Below are 18044 nucleotides of genomic sequence, written 5' to 3' on the forward strand. Positions count from 1 at the left end.
AAGGCAACCCTTCTGCTTGACCCGCACAAACCCCCCCATTCCCTCTTGAAGAGGCATCCTTCGCCTTAGCTGACATAGCCCTCCCCAGCTGCACCTGACTGCCCCCGCTCTCTCATGTACGGGTCATAAGATCTCTCTCTCTCTCTCTCTATGTGACTCTGTCCCTGTGTCCACCCTGGCTCCCCCTCCCTTCTCCTCACATGGGCAAGTCATAAACCTTCTTCTTCTGCAAGACCCTGTCCTTGGGAGCCACGGACGCGCCTGACCAACACCTCCTTTCCTTCCATGAATGCCCCTCTGTTGACAAGCCTTCCCTCCGCGCTCGATTGTCCACGCGGCATGAATACCACTCCTTTGATGACCCCTTCCCCCGAGTCCGGCTGACCACACATGTCCGAGGCCATCGCCTGAGCCAGGAGATACCATTTACTGCCCTTATTGTATGAAGTCACTCCTCTTCAAAGGACCCACTATTGATCCTGGCCACCCCACCCCCTGGGCTATGATCAGGCGCACACATCCTAAACTGTTGACGGAACACTCAGCTGCGTGATTGCCCTCCCCTCTTATCAGCAGGTCAAGGGTCCCTATTGTGAACACATGTGGGGTAGGATTGACACGAGGATCATGGGGTTGTATTTTCCTTGTTACACAATATCATGATTGTAATGCCAAGTGTTTTGTAAAGTATAAAAGACGGAGTCTCAGCTCACTTGTTAGAGCACCTCCTGAAAGACACCGTGTTTCGTGTCCGAAATGACAGGCTCTCCTCATGAGAAATAAACTCTGTTCTTGATTCCTGCTTCCAGCGCCCGTCTCTTTATTTAGTAACTATTCAACATGGGAACTAAGAGGCGGTTTGCGCCAGCGGCCTGGGCATCGGTAGTAATCTGGGCTCCTGTTTTACAATTGGCGTCCCAACGCGGGGTCCATCAGTGACATAAGGTTCGGTAAGAGAGATCCAGACGAAGAAGTGAACATCTAAATGATCGGAGTATACCTGCCTTGAGAGGGCCCTCGCCCGGCTGCCGATTGAAAGAACTTCACCAATTCTGAACGGACCTCTCTTGAGTGACCTATTGTCCTGACTGGAATCCCACAGGAATGCCACACGGAGTAAGAGAACGATCGGGCGCTGGAGGAGGAACACGAAGAACTATCCGTATGGTCCGGTCCGGGTAAGATTAAGTAGGGTGTTTTTACGCCTGATTGGTAGGGTGGTTCTATCCACCTGATTGATTGATTGATTGTATTGGAATCGGTATTTGTATACTGATATTGTTGGTATTGGTTCATTTAGCTTTGAATGCTACTTGACATATTGGTTCTCTTCTGGAGAACGAGACATTCTCTGTTTGCAAACAGCGGCGAATAGGAACGTCGTCCCTCTTTGCAGATAGAGAAGGGTAGGTAATGCAGACTTTTGTCCCCGTTGTAATCCGTCGTGCCTACTTTTCTCCCCACTGATTGTTTGAAATCGATTAATAATCGATTGTTGCTCTTTGAGATCTTCCCTGTCCACAAACAGAGACGAATAGGAATATTCTGTTTCCTTTATGGATAGCGAAGGGCAGGTAATGCAGACATTTGTCCCCGTTGTAATCCGTCATGCCTGTTTTTCTCCCCACTGATTGATTGGTTGCCTGGACATTGTTGTTCCAGGAATTGTTTCGTTTGAGGCATTTTCTACTTGCAAACAACGTGGAATAGAAATATTCTGTCTAGTCTTTGCAAGTAGTAAAGGGTAGGTTATGCCCCTTTGTGAATTCGTCAGTCCTACCCACTCCCCACTGATTGGTTATTTGGGGGGTAGCTCGCAAGGTCCGCCCAGGAGACTACCCTTATGGAGGACATATGCTCCCCACTCATGGGCCATTTAGTGGAAGTAGATCATCTGGTCCGTCCAGGAGGCTATCCTAGTAAGTGGAAGTACATCCTTTGGTCTGTCCAGGATGATACCCTAATGAAGGAATATATGTTCCCCTTTTGATCGATAATCTAGTTCCAACCCGGACCATTTACTGGAGGGAACTCGTCTGGTCCGTCCAGAAGTACCCCCTAGTGAAAAGGACACATAAAAATTATGAAGTGATCACCGTTCCCTACTAACAGAAAACTTTAGCTCGAAACACGCTAAGGAAGAGAAATAAAAATAAAAAGAAATCAGGCTAAGTCAGTAACCCCCTGATGAGCTTTCGACTTCACTAAAAAATAAGAAACATTAGAAACAGTTCGTAATAAGAAATATAAAATGGCAAAAAGTTTGACAGCAAAAATAGCCACGAGGTAGCTAGGCTCCACTGCCTATTCCTGCTCCCAACATGTCTGCCTCATTGCCCACCACGCCCAAATAACGGTCACATGAAATAGAAACAATTCAATAGGTACCTACCCCCATTCCGGAAGCTCCCGAAGTGCAACAGGTCCGCGGTTACGCCCATCCGGAGGGCGAGGCCTCGAGGCATGCGGGGCTCGCCTGGCCGCGGTCAGTAGGAGATGCTGTTGGGCAGGCGGCCCAAAGAATGATAAGGACCTCTCCATCTCTCCTCTTCTGCTGCCCTGCAGGCCACGGGGGGGGGGCTGTCTTGCCTCAGCCTCCGACCACCCCCCCCCTCTCACTCTCGCCTGATCCGGTCCGCAAAGAAGGCCGAAGCCGAGGCGAGGATGGCGACATTTCTTTGAGCTATAATGGCTGCAACTACACCCAACGCCTGACAGTTGCAGGTAGTCCCGCCACATGCCAACGCCTGGATAGTTGCAGGTAGTCCCGCCACATGTCAAGGGGGGGATGTCTTGCCTCAGCCACCGACCCCCCCCTCCCCCCATCTTCAATGGCTGGCACGGCCAATACCGAAGCGCTGGAGCCGAAGAACGGCGCGGGGTCGCTGGAAGGGGGAGGCGGCGCGAACGAGCCTCCCCCACCTCCCTCCAGGTGGAGGCTTCCAGCGACACCCCAATGCTCTTACTTAAAGAGGGTCAACATCGAAAAGCGGTCTTTTGCCCAGGACGGGCACACGCCCCATGCCTTCTCTCCTCAACTTTGAAGATTCTATGAGAGCCGGGGGGCACCCCGATCCCTCCGCATGGGCGCCCCCGTCCCCCTCGCTGGGAACCGCGACATCGGTGCACTCCTGCCGGCGCCAGCCTCGGTTTGGAAATGGCTAAAATGCAGCCACGGCACAGACTTGTTCAGTTCCGGTGGAACACCAGAGTGACCCGGTAGGAAAATTGTTGCCGCCCTCCCCACTCTTTGACTAATGGTCCATATTGTTAGACTGTTACCACATTGCACAAAAACTTTTTGAACTACCAACGGAAGGTTGTGGTCCAACCACGAGTCATTGGAGACATTCTGACTGTGCTGGAACTCGCCTGACCCCATCCAAAATGGCGCCGACACAAAATGAGACTTTTTGAATAAACTTTGTTGCACCCTGACCGCGCAGCTTTTTGTCCCGAGATATGTATGCAGTCTTTGGATAATGAAAGTAGATATGAAGGATATTGAGTATGTGCTCGAACAAAGAACTGACTTAGGGTGGGTACTGATTATGATTTGGAAAATGAATTGGTGTAATTTAGATAAAGAATGAGCATTGGATAATGAATTTATGAATTAATTAAAAATGAATTACTGACATGCATCATGCTTGCTCTGTAGGGAAGTTTAATACGATTTTATTGCACTGCTGCACTTTATGCAATGAACTGCCACCAACTTCGTTCTTCTTATGTACAGTTTCAAACTGCTCCGTGGCCGGTCCACTGGGTTGTAGGCCTGTATTTATACATCAACACTTTTTATTAAAAGTATTTTGAAAAAGAAAGCATAGTTGTAGCGGTTGCATTAAAAAGTTTTGGATGTTTTACTACTGTGAGCGAAGAATAAGTATGATGAAAGCTGAAGGTTAAAAGGGACCAGATGTTTGGCAGCTACATTATGTGTCATAGTCAGCCGGAAAGGTCTTAGACGCCCTTAAAACGACACCACAGAAATGCCACCTGACCGTCACCCTTGCACCCAACAAAAAGGGTTGCGACCAAGTAACTCATGTAGATACGCAGATCGTCAATGATTATCTATCTGACATTACTGGTCCCTCTGGGCTTAAACGCCGAGATGGTAAAGAAATGCAGTGCGCGGAGATAGGTCGAGTAAGTGGTAGGTAAAAACATTTTCGGACTACTGCATGCTGATGTGCTTTGAATGCTGCCCCCCCACCCCCTTCTTTCTCCTCCCTTCTGCAGGTCACGTCAGAACGTCGGCTGAAGTGTGGGAGAGCGATGGTCAAACCACCGACGAAAAGGGAAAGAGGGAATATGTGTGTAGTCATTATGACGATAAGTTTTCAAAAAGACGTAGACTTAAACATGACTGTTCCTCCTTAGAACATAGCGACTGGGAGGATGGACTGACATAGAAACTGGACGGGTACTGTATGACGAAAATTGACTAGAAATAACACGTTGGATAATGTAACTAGACATTTGACTAGGTAGGGAAAGGACAAAGAAAAATATGTGGGTAAGGGTTACCACGGCACCACCCGTCTGGGAAGTTAGAAATGTTGCTGATGTTCAAAATGCACTGCCCGCCCCCTTTCTCACACTCTTATAGATATAGCCAAGCTGTCCGACTGTTCTCCCGATCCATACTTGCCGCTGCCTCAGCCTGGAGAACCTCCCACCAAAGGAAGAAACTGAAAAATGGTTTAAGATCCAACCATGGGTAAATAGCGCGACCAGGTTAATTTCTGATCGACCAACCGAGGTGTAAGTATTGGCAATTGAGAGCACTCACAGAGATAACGGGCGAGAAAGAAAAGGAGGGAAGGGTAAAAAGAGCTAAGCACGTAGATAAATAGGATAGTAAAGATACGTAGGATATAAAACAGATCTTGTTGGCTAACAATTGTTTCCTGTCTTGTCGTGAATGTCTTATATATATGTAATGCATGTGCTGTCTTCCCTGTCTGAGTTTGTGTGTATGTAATGTACGGATTTATGTCTTCCCTCCGTCTGTATTTGCGTGTTACCTGACCTTTGCTGTTCTGTGTTGTGAGCGCACTAAATGACCTATTTTCGTACACGTCTCTCTCTCTCTCTCTCTCTCTCTCACCACCCCCTTATCTCTCTCTCCCTCTCTCTCTCTCTCCCTCTCTCTACATGTCATACGTGTACCGAATGGCTCGTTTAGATTGCGGACGACTCTCACTCTCTATGAGAGTCTCCCTATTTTCTCTCCCTCTTTGTGGTAAAATTGTGCCCCACCGGCACCAGTCTGATTGGATACTTATTGAACGCGAAGGTGTTCAGCGAAAATTGACCGAAACTAAAATGATTGTATCTCGCCATATTACTGCCTCTCCTTTCTGCAAAATGAATGAACTCGAATTGGCTGAGAAGGAAAGGACAGGTAAGACGACTAAGGTCCCCCAAATCTGGCCATTTATAGGGGAACTGTATGTCAATGGCACCTTATTTCTGTTCATCAGAGACGAACGCCAGCGCCTAGATTGACCCCCAGCGTCCAGATTGCCCCACCCCCTTTGCACCCAAGCGCGAATACCCGAAGCATCCCCGCCCCACTTGATTGACCCCCAGCTGCTGTCCCGGATATAAACATAATGACCATGAGTAACTGTCGTCCCTCGAGAAAAACCTGTTTTGCCCTGACTCTCGATGATAGCGCCCCCGCCCTGTTTGAAAAGGTTAGCCAGCCTTGAAGGGAAATGTTAGACTGTTAAGGCTCAGGTTAGAAAGACGAGTCTCCCTGGAGGCTCCGAAATGTTGAGTTTGATGAAATACACAGTTGATAAGAGTCTGACTTTCCTCCATATGTGACCTGTGTAGACAATGAATAAAACTTGGCATGAACTCAGTAGGAATGCCGACATATGCACTGCTTGGTAAATGAACCTCTGACTGTGACCAATGAGCGTATCTCCCAAGTGCGTTGGATTGAGGGAGGAATTCACATGCATAAATGTCTTCCCCTGACCAGTTCTCTAAAGCTTGTTTTGTACCTATTCAAAGATTCACGATCACCGAAGGAGAAGGGTCAGATGTGACGTACAGCCTGGCTGCAGATCTTGGGACACGTGTGACCTCGACCAAAGGTGGAGCTGCAGAGCAACTAGATACGGGACGAGACCGCAATTTCAACGTGGAAAATGAAAAATGACGGGCCGCCTTGAAGCCCTCCGTCTGCTAACCCACGTGTGCCTGAAGTCTCCGTTCCCCTTCTTTGGGCCCGATTGATGGGCCTGCCTGTTTGTTATCCTTTGCTCCCTTGGTCCCTTTTGTGTGTCCCAGGAACTCTGACCCAACTCCGCCCTCCCTCCTATCGACTATTCGAACCACACTCACCCTCTTTTCCACGTGACTTTTTGCCAAAGGGAAGAACTGCATTCAAGTGGGAATAGGGTGTTGCCACAGAAATATAGGTGCCGAGCATAAGGCACCGCCAAACGGATTGTTTAGGGAACAGGACTGTGGTCTAACAGCAGAGGACTGACCGCACCCTGCAACGCGTAAGGATAGAACCGAGCTGGACCTATAGCTCCACCGCCGGTGCTCAACAGCGCCAACGAAAGTACACGGACTAGAGCCTACCAGTGATGGCTCACTGATAAAAAGACACTGTGACGAAGAAATCTTGTGTATTGAACTGAATTCCGCTCTCAACTACCTGGTCAAAACTGTTCATTGGTCAAACTTTTAAGTCAGAAACATTTATGCTGTGTAGTGCGCTTAATTGTCAGGAACTCAACGAAATGCAATCTCCTATGTGCTGCATTCTGCCCATCACCTCAACTGTCTATGATTGTATGCCAAATGTTAATATCGACAAAATGCTAATTCTTCAACGATGCCTGTCTATCTGTAACCCCATCAATTACAAAAATGAACGCTGTAATGTAAAAAGGGGCGACTGTGGAAATTGAAGAAATTGATGTACATAAACAGCATTCATTTCCCTTCTTCTCCCACTCCTCTCCCTGTGAGCACCATGAATACCGTAAATTATTGACCGTATCACTCTGCCAGTAAGAGCCCATACCCATATGCATATGTACAGCCATTCTAGGCACCACGGCCTTTTACCCATTGGAATCCCCGGCTTCCCTCCTGCGCGTATCTTAAACCCCCTCTCTCATGCATAGACCATGAAACCCTCTCCCTCTGCGCGACCCTGCTGTGAAAGGCAACCCTTCTGCTTGACCCGCACAAACCCCCCCCATTCCCTCTTGAAGAGGCATCCTTCGCCTTAGCTGACATAGCCCTCCCCAGCTGCACCTGACTGCCCCCGCTCTCTCATGTACGGGTCATAAGATCTCTCTCTCTCTCTCTCTATGTGACTCTGTCCCTGTGTCCACCCTGGCTCCCCCTCCCTTCTCCTCACATGGGCAAGTCATAAACCTTCTTCTTCTGCAAGACCCTGTCCTTGGGAGCCACGGCCGCGCCTGACCAACACCTCCTTTCCTTCCATGAATGCCCCTCTGTTGACAAGCCTTCCCTCCGCGCTCGATTGTCCACGCGGCATGAATACCACTCCTTTGATGACCCCTTCCCCCGAGTCCGGCTGACCACACATGTCCGAGGCCATCGCCTGAGCCAGGAGATACCATTTACTGCCCTTATTGTATGAAGTCACTCCTCTTCAAAGGACCCACTATTGATCCTGGCCACCCCACCCCCTGGGCTATGATCAGGCGCACACATCCTAAACTGTTGACGGAACACTCAGCTGCGTGATTGCCCTCCCCTCTTATCAGCAGGTCAAGGGTCCCTATTGTGAACACATGTGGGGTAGGATTGACACGAGGATCATGGGGTTGTATTTTCCTTGTTACACAATATCATGATTGTAATGCCAAGTGTTTTGTAAAGTATAAAAGACGGAGTCTCAGCTCACTTGTTAGAGCACCTCCTGAAAGACACCGTGTTTCGTGTCCGAAATGACAGGCTCTCCTCATGAGAAATAAACTCTGTTCTTGATTCCTGCTCCCAGCGCCCGTCTCTTTATTTAGTAACTATTCAACATGGGAACTAAGAGGCGGTTTGCGCCAGCGGCCTGGGCATCGGTAGTAATCTGGGCTCCTGTTTTACATCCCAAACTGAAAAAGAAATCCTCACAGACTTGCTCATTCTCTGGAAATGCCCCTAGAATCCGCTGTAACCCATCCTTTCCATGCTTCAAACGGGACCTTAAATTCCTTCTGCTCAAAAAATACTTCAATACTCGAACAAACTGTGCTGTGCTCCCAATGATTACACCCAATCCATCCTTTTGATTGTTTAAGCTTCCTCTTTGTCATTCACGCCATAAACTTGTTCGGTTACAATGTCCCCTAACTACCTTGACTGCATAACGATTTACTTGGTATGTATTTTGGGATTCATGTCTATGTTTGATCTTTCTGTGATCTTATATGTACTTTTATGGAATGACCTTGCATTATATGTAAAGCGCTCTGACACCTTCGGGTCTATCTTGCGCTATATAAAACCTATAAAGAAACAAATGCCTGGATTAAGGTTGGGCCTGCAAGAGTGAGTCTGTCACGTGCATTGATTAATGTTCTAAGACAAACTCTCTCATTGTAAGAACTTGTTTTTACCAGCATTGTAAGAAAGATGAAATGTTGTGTTTAAATATAGGTGTTTAGAGAAGCTGAATATCCTGCCAGTGAATTCAGCACTGTGAATTAACGACACAATCAACAGATATGCCTCTTTTCTTTGAAATACCAGCGTTGAAACCTTTAACCTTTGTCTAAATATTCTATTGCCGTATTTCAGAGTTCACAGTTTAAATCTGTCATTTGTGTTTTTTTCCAATAGTGTTAAAAAACCCTACCTGCAAGTTGTATAGATTCCCCACTTCTGACAACAAATGGATGTGTGTCCGGGAGCAGATGACTGAGAGCATCATGTCTTTCCATATTCCCAAGGAGCTGCTAACCCTCTACATAAAAGAAGACATGAGGAGGTAAGTACATCTGGAACGACGTACGAGCACTATTTACTGATACCGTGTGGCATTTCAGGGAATGTATTTTACAATCTTCTAAATATATACCAACATTCAGATGGATGTCCAAGAATGATTAAATACAACATACTAGTTAAGCGTACTTAGTGATTCTCTAGGATAATAAACAGATGCAGCCTCACTCTGGACCTGAAAATTAATTTTTAAGACAAGTCATATTCACTGTGCTTCCTTTCACGTAGAAATGTACTTCAAGGCGGTAGACACTGTTTTCTTCATTGTTCAGCTCTTGCCTTTGTGAAAGAATCTAAAATAAGGTAAGAGTTCCAAATATATGTTAGTCAAAATTGCACCCTAGTTCCTGAACTTCTATTGCAGATTGTGGTCTAATGGCAGTCGTATGTGTACTGGGGAGCTGACACCTTTACTATTGCAATCAAACTATGGCTTCTGTTCAGCCCTGCGCCCAACAAAAACACTGTTCTACTGAAAGGGGTCTCTTTCTCCTCTAGACATATGTGGCAAATGCCAAATCTGTGTGTACATTATGAATACTACTCTGCCTTTACCAGTGACTTTGCTGGACTGACTTTACATGGGGTGGGGGTGGGCTGGCGTGATCGAGCACTGAGGGAACATAACAGTATTTTGAGAATGAAAGGCAGGTAAAAAAATTGCAAAAATGGCTGGGAAATACTGTAAGCATTAGGTTATCTGATCAAAAGATGAGGAAAGACAGCAATAAAACAATAAAATAGCAAGAGTTTAAAAATAAACATTTGCCAGGCAGACTGATGTACTGTGAATGTGTACAGTAGATAAAGAATGCCTTTGGAAACATGGACTCCCAAGTAGGTACTAAAGGTGTACCAGATAACGACCACTGAGTTCTTTTAACCTTCACAAAACAAACTTACATCTTTAAGCCTGAAAATTACTACAGTCCTCTGACTCTCTCAGTGAATGCCTCTTGATAAGTATGGCACCGCCCATGGCAAGGTTGTTAGAGATCCACTTTTTCTCAGGAAGAACAACCATTTGGTGCTTCAATAATAAGTGTAGTAAGTAGTCCTACTCAGCCGAGGCCCGTGCGGGTAAGAGCGGTGGGCCGGGTGGAGTGGGATTTCGACAGACGAGGGTGAGGGTAAATAAATTATTTATTTAATTTTCCCTCATCATCGTCAGTCAAAATCCCTCCCCCACCAGGCCAAACCGCCGCACCGCTCTTACCTGCACGGGCCGCCATTGGTCCTACTACAAAATAAAGTCACCATAACCGTATCCAATTAAAGTACAACCAGAACCCCATAAAATGACTCTCTATTGCCATATTAGTGTAAAGCAAGGCATCAAGGGAACTCACCTGTTTCCCCAGCTCATACTCCACAGTCAAGATTTGTGGCACAAACATTTTGTATTAAAAAATAATGATGTCTACACAGCCGGCAAAAAGCAAAGTAACATTTGACCTCTCTGTGCGTGACATGATAAACTTTGTCAAGGCATCCCTGATGTGTGAGTGGATCGACTATTTCAAGAAATCCCTGATTTGTATCCATTCATTTTCCTTGCATAAGATCCTTTATAGATTTTCTAGACAGAATTTATTTGGTTTACTCCATAGCTACTATTTTAACTTCAGCCCCACATTGAAATGTACTTCATACCTGTGTCTAGCTCACGCACCAAGAACTTCTCAGGTTAGATAAAAAAGCAGTCTGATCCTCATAAACATGATGTCCTCTTTTGAAACAACCCAGGGATTCTTTCAGCTGTCTGAATTCCTCTTAAGATTCCTGAGGTGCTTTCATCTGTAACACCCCTTTCTGCTAGAACCATTCCGTAAAGGTTAATCTCTGAAACCTCCTATAGTGAGCAGGATTCGCAATTCCAGGGCACACTTTCCCCCTTACCCCTACCAGGTCTTTCATCTTTTTATGTCAGCCAGGATCAACTTGAGGTCGGAGATTTATTTTAACGCTAATTACACATTTGTTTTTGCTGTTATTGAACAGATGTGGCCCCATCTGCAACATTTGGTGCATTTAATCTATTCGCCTTTTACATTTCCAAGATCGCTAACGGTGTTAAACTGTCTGCATCATGTCTCCACTCTTAATGTCTTGACCTTTCTAGCAGTTATTGTTACCTGTCTCAGGGTTCATCTCTGTGGGCAAACTTATGGTTTTTGGTTTATTGTTTATCTACTAAGGTATGCTACAAGGGACAATGTTTTCTCAAAGTGATTTTCAATATTCTGTAATGTGTCCCACAAGCTTGGCTATTCTCCGTCCGCCTCTTGTGATTTCACAGTGAGTAAATCTCTGTTCCATCCATGCCTAGGTGAGCATTAAAGCTACACCTGCTTGAGATAGAGTTGTTTATTCCTTCGCTTTCCTTTCTGCATTGGTTGTGTGGTTTGATTAAATCTAACACTTTCACACCATTATCACTATCCCCTTTCTTTCACTGAATTTTCTAGTGTGGCTATCTCTGTTTCTGACAGGACTGGTCAAAGAAAATGAACCATTAGTAAATTCCCAGTAGTGCTGCAAAAGCAGTGGCCTCATGCTAATTGGTCTGGCCTAACTTCTCCCTCTCCACAGGGCCGGCTTTAGGGGGGTGCAGCTGCATGGGCGCTGACCTGGGGAGGGAGGTGCAGACCTCAGGGTGGCGCTGTGTTTAGCAATAACGTACAATTAAAAACCACCTCTGTCAGAGTTCCTTGTTCATCCGGTTTTCCAGCAGCAATAAACATGTCAAGATAGCTCCTGTGATCAAAGTTCCTGCTTGTGAGAAAAATCTGAGTTTTGTCTAGTGGCAGGTTCGGCTCACCATAAAGCAGCACAGAGGGTTAATATACCTTCTGCAAAGAATCTGTATTAGTTAAATACTTTATTGCTTGATTTAAAAAACCTTTGCAAGTTACAAAAGATAAAAAATATTTAAAAGTGTACATATGTAAAAAAAAAAAAAAAGGAGTGCGAATTCCAGTCCAGTTTAAATAAAAGTAGCAAATATTATGCTGATGGAAGGTCACTTGATCGATCACATATACCTTCTGCAAAGAATCTGTATTGTGTAGATCACAGATCGTGATTTCATGTGGATAGCTGAGTGGATTACTGCTATACCACGAAGATCCTTTTGTTACTGCAGTTCATAAGATACAGCCCTAATGCAGCGCAGAGACTGGTACGAACTGTCATCAAAGAGCTGCATGCAAACTGCCTAATCTAGGTTAGCAAGTTATGTTTTTTTCCCCAGTCTTTCATTATCTATTCCTAATGTTGCTGAAAAAGGTTTGTTTGGGTGGATATGCATTCTTATTAGTAAATCCAGCCTTTGCCAGTGCTTTAAATCAAATGAAAAGTATGTGAGAGAGGGGCTATGGAAAAATATGAGGCACGTTTGTCCAATTGTAGTGAGGAAGGAAGAGGGTGGGGTGCCAAAAATGAATTTCGTACCGTGCGCCAATAGCACTAAAGCTAAGCTTACCTATCCATCACCTCTTCTATTGCTTAGTTACAAGTTTTCTCAAGGGGGTGCTCAGAAAAACAAGTCTCCTCAATAACATTGAGTCTATTACTCTACGAAACGACGGCGGTATAGGAGGAACGCTCATCTGTGTAGAGTCCCTTCAATAACTTAGTACTTGTTTTTCCATTAATGTTACTAGTAAGCCTGAGTACCTTTTCTGAAATAGGAATAGTAAAAAGAAACTATCAACAATTAGAGAAAAGTCAAGTCGCATCTTTAACTTTTATTAAGCAAAATCTTTTGAAGATTTAAAGCAATAATAATTAAGCACCAATCAATTTTTGAACATTTAATTTATTTAAAAGGCCAGATATTTGCAAGAATATTCCCCAGGCCTAAAAATGAACCAAAGTGTACAGACGCAAGTGCAATAAACATGGGACTCCCACTCAGTCCCTTGCAATCAATGCTGGCACAATGTAGACATTGCTAGGTGACATTATTTGAAATCAATAGTAGAACAGGGTCATTCTAGTGATTCAAGTGACTCAATAGTACAAATACCAACGTTAATTGATGATGACCTCAGTTAACCATAGGTACCTTTTATGTGGCACATTCTTGTATTCTATCACCACCTCACGCATTCCTTATCCACATCATTGTATTCTACTTACATCATTGTATTCTATAGACATAACAGAACCCTAAACCCTACTGTTTCATGAAAAGTAAAACATTATCTCTTCATGCCCACACCCCATAAAGTTCAGACAGGAGCTTGATGATGCAAACCAAGGAAAGCCATGCTCAGTATGAAACCTGACCACAGATGCAGGCCATCTTGCCAGTAAGGCGGACGCATAAACAGGGGAGGATACAGTCGTTTTTATAGCCCTAAGTGGGAGCATACTACAAGTTATGAGTCACACCTTTAGTGTTCAAACTAAGGCATACAAGGTGCAAACCAAACACTCTTCGTAAAGTAAGGACTTTGGCGAGGAAGAATAAGGTGTGAAGATGTTCACGAAAGAAACATGAGGAGCATGCATTAGTAGCAACTTTTCATGCTTGGCGCCTGGTCTCAACTCAAAGTAGTCCACCTGCTGTCGGAATGATCCTTTGAAATTATTTCCTTCAGGTCACCTCATCTACCTTGTACAACAGAGCTTGAAGCAGCTCCAGACCGCCTCAACATTGTAAATTGATACTTGTATAGCGCACTACTCACGCACAAGGGTCTCAAGGCGCTTGTACGAATACCACTGTGGAACCCATCCTGGCTTTCCCTGTGAAGCCTCCACTCCTGGGCACCCCCAAGGTGGAGGCCGGGCATCCTTAGCGTTGTGGGGGGCGTTGTGGAGATTAAGCAAGCTATTGCCCAGAGTTGCAGAGTGGGACTCCATGATTGGAATAGGCACTGAGGTGAGAATTATCAGGTCCGTGGAATTTTGAGCCCAAGACCCGCCGAGGCGGGGAATTGAACCCTGGTCCCGGGCTAGACCTCTGCATCAGGGTCTGCCGCTCTAACCATTGAGCCACACTTCTCCACTTCTCAAGTGATGGAAGTTTTAAAAAGTCTGTCAGAGAAGCATTCATCTTCCCAGAAACAGAATAACTCCAGTTTAGAAAAATGTAGCAACCATCTTTACCAGGACATCAGATGAGAACACCTACAGATCGCGCAAACTGAATGAGCATGAACTACTATTTTTTTTTTTTTGGACTGAGCTCCTAAATAAATGATTCAGAGCCCTTGATTATTAATATATTGCAAATTACAGTCTGGATCTGATTGCACTAACTCCAGGCGGGTTACCAACAAGAGGTTAGCAAAGAGAAAGAGAGATGAGAATTAAAATTACAAAAATTACAAATTACAAAAATGTATGTGTTTCCAGAGACTCTTCTGACCCCAGTGGCCGTTGTCCCAATTTAATCAAGGAAGTGTTTAATCGTGAAAGGTCAATCAGCCGCTTGCACAGAATGTTCCAGTAAAACATGCTGTCCTTTCATGTTAGAAAAATGTGCTAAGTATGAGTTGATTTATTGCCGCCAAGGTCAGGTGCCTGCAGCAAAAGATCAAGTCGTAATGTTACTTTAGTGTGATAAAAGACGGCCTGTCAACACTGACAAAACACCCAACAGAAGAGCAACGTGAATGTGTAACGCGGAGAAGAAAGTGTTCTTTGCATACTACATGGAACTCTGATGCAAGGTCTGCAAGTGTGTGCTGTTTCATACACGGCCTGCACTAAAAGGCGAGGTTTCAGAGAGTGGAGATGAATCCCTAGGCTTTTCCTTAATTGCTTTTTGTGTTCCAGAGCAGATAATACATTACTGCCGAATACTGCAGTTTGTGTGTATGTTTTTCTTTTCTGCTCAGGGATTTCTTGACATGTTTACTTATTTGTTTAATGATGAGAGCAGCTTCTGCATTTTTCTTTTCTAGCAGATAACAGATCTAACAGAATCTTGTCCTTGTTTGTGTACTCAGAGCAATATTGCACTGTGAATTAATAGAAGAGGGCCTTGAATTGCGAATTCATCTTATAAAAAGTAACAGTACAGTAAACTGTAGGGTTATCCCAGAAACCAAGGTCATTGATTGAATTTAGGTTCCTCAGAGCGCTGCATGTCACCATTGACTGATGAATGTTTTCCAGGCAGTAACAAAAAAGAGGTACAAAAGGGGGTGGTGATGGACGGAGCATCTGAACCAATCAAACACTCACACCCAGTCAACAGATTTGGGTTTAATTCATCACCGTTCTTTAGCCCACTCTGCCACCCCAGCTCAGACATGGCCATATGCAAATCAGTCTGACCCTGTGCCTCATGGGAACAGTCCAGCCCGAACTGCCAAGCCATGCCTTCCCTGGACCGGAAACAAGCTTCCGAGGACCGGTTTCTGGCATATCAGCTGTCTTCAGCCCGGCTTCCTTGAATCCAGTGGCAAAGTGAGCAGGGGACTCACGTCTGAGCATACCCTGCCGTCCATCATCCCCTTTTGTATCGCTTTGTTCGCCCTAAGTTGGCAGGGTATGCTCAGACGTGAGTCCCTTGTTCACTTGGCCACTGGATTCAAGATAGCCTGGCTGATGAGGATTATGAATCCGAAACTGGTCCCAGGATGCTCCGGTCCAGGGAAGACATGGCTTGGCAGTTAGGGCTGGACTGTTCCCATGAGGCTCAGGGTCAGACTGATTTGCATATGGCCATGTCTGAACTGGGGTGGCTGAGTGAGCTAAAGAATGGTGATGGATTAAAACCAGATCAGTTGACAGGGGGTGAGTGTTTGATTTGCTCAAACGCTCCGTTCATCATCTCCTTTTGTATCAGTAACAAAAAAGAGGCACAGTATCATGTTTCCTGGAATATAAACATATGAGAAAGGGTTGGAGGATTGACATAAAGTCAGGGGTATAACACAGTCCCTTGGGCGAAGCCAGGACTCCGTCCCCAACGCATCAGGGGGCCCCATTCAAACCGAGGCCAATGAATATCTGTGAGATATGTGAGACTCATGGACCCTCATCAAGTTCTGCAGGGGGGTCTCCAACGTTTTTATTTTACGTTTTGTCACAGCAGATAGTCAGAGGTGAGAGAAAGACCAAAAGCCATTTGATCACGTTCAACACCTACGAATAAGTTTATAGTCAGGGGTGTAGTTAGCATTATTGCAGTGACACAGAAAGGCCAGAGGGTGTGAAGACCCCACTGTTCCACTGGTATTGCTGTTTTTTTTACTTCTCAGCTGGGGGCTTGGGGACCCATTTGGTAAATTGCATGAGTGTGCATGGAACACTCGCTATGCCACTATTTGTTGTTGTCGCTCCCTAATTCTAAGCTATGCTGGCTGCAGCTCATTCACTTACCCCTTCAGTTAAAAAAAATAGAGCATGTGCTCTAGACAGTGCAGCTGCATCGAAAAAGGATACAGGACTCCTTACTGTGCCTGAACATAAGCAGAGCATGGGATAATTATACAGCAAGATATCATGGCAGCAGTGCAGAACTGTAGAAAGGAAATGTGTGCCTGTTGTCAAGGAAATCACAGTCTGTAGCACATGCGCTAACTCGGAAACACCATAAACTGCAGGCTGTATATCTCAAAAACATGGAATTGTGGTTTCCCTTCATGTTTTCCAACTCTATTGTCCATAGTCTATAAACTAGAAGTGCATCCTCCAGCCACACCTTCGAACCTACAGAGAGCCGCTTCTGGGCCTACTCACGGCCTGCTCTGCCTCCTCCCTAGAGCGGACTCCACTCCCTGACGGAGGACCTGCACTTCACTGCGACCTCTGGCTGCTGTAGAAGAGGTGGTTCTCTTGCTGTGGCCTGCGCTGCACCTGCTGGCGGGGCAAACCGTCCTGAAGACCTCCACACCTGTCCTGCCTGCCAGCACCACCCGCCACCCCGTCTCCCCATTGCTGACACTGCTTGGCCGCCATTTCCCATATAGACGACCCCTGGAGGCCCATCTGTTCTCTGAACATCCCAATCTTTTTCCATCATCTGCCTCTGTGGGATGGCTGACAGACTAAGGCAGGGGTCTCCAAACCGGTCCTGGAGGGCCGGATCCATGCCAGATTTTTTGGATATCCCCATTGAGATACATGTAGTAATTGTAAAAATCTGGCATGGATGCGGCCCTCCTGGACCGGTTTGGAGACCCCTGGACTAGTAAGGAGACCCTGAAAACGATCAATCTCACTATCGCTGACTGCCACCCTTCCCCTCCCGCCACCACCGGCAGGCCCTAAGGGCATTTTCACTTGCGGCGATACCACCCCCGGATCGCGTGACAAACTATCTGGAACTGCATAGCAGCTGGTGCTTGGGCCTCCCAGGGATAACCCGCGCTGCTGCGTCCACCGCTGCACTCCCCTGAGTGGCACGTCATTGACCCAGGGGACATTTGATTGCCTGCTCCTCCCTATCTGACAGCATCCACCATGGGCAAAGCAGACGGCAAACAACCAAAGCTCAACTTTGAGGCTCCCAAATCGACACGTATGCAGGCGGAGGTAGAGGGCGACCAACCCGGAGCCACCACTCCTGACCCACCTACTGACACCAAAGAGCTGAAAGAACTCCTCCTCATCATGCAATCCAGACTCACATCCATAGAAGCCAAAATGGATGCAATGAAGGTTCGCATGGACACTCTCACGTACTGTAGAAATATCTACCGATGAAGAAGGAGCTGCTGCAAATGAACATTGCCTATGGCATGCTTTTTCCAGTGAGCCTCATAGTCACCTATCTGGGGATGCAACATATCTTCACAAACCCTCAACATGTTCAGGACTTCATAAAAGCTTTACCCAAACCGAGTGCAGTCCGCGCCTCCCCCTCTGTCCGCTCCCCCGACTCTGGGGACATATCTGATGTTGAGTAACACGCTAGCCCTCCTGTAAGGTCTGTAATAAGCACTCCAGTTGACATCTCCAATTGCCTTCCAGGCGACTAGCCCACCACTTAAAATGTAGCGTCTTTTGCTAAAGTTCATATATCAAATACCGACTGGGCCTCACTTGCGGTAGCGGTGGCCGCTACC

The 18044-nt window shown here is 46.0% G+C and overlaps 1 protein-coding gene across 3 annotated transcripts in view; it reads left to right on the forward strand.

The window, feature by feature from the left end:
- INPP4B (inositol polyphosphate-4-phosphatase type II B) overlaps positions 1–18044 on the forward strand; it is a 2612828-nt gene that overhangs the window by 1711136 nt on the left and 883648 nt on the right. For all 3 annotated transcript variants that reach the window (XM_086962227.1, XM_086962225.1, XM_086962226.1), the window contains one exon: positions 8848–8995. In XM_086962227.1, the coding sequence (XP_086818353.1) occupies positions 8848–8995 (148 nt within the window). The remainder of the gene's footprint in view (positions 1–8847; positions 8996–18044) is intronic.

Source organism: Lissotriton vulgaris, chromosome 3_1 (assembly GCF_964263255.1).
Source record: "Lissotriton vulgaris chromosome 3_1, aLisVul1.2, whole genome shotgun sequence".
Taxonomy (NCBI): domain Eukaryota; kingdom Metazoa; phylum Chordata; class Amphibia; order Caudata; family Salamandridae; genus Lissotriton; species Lissotriton vulgaris.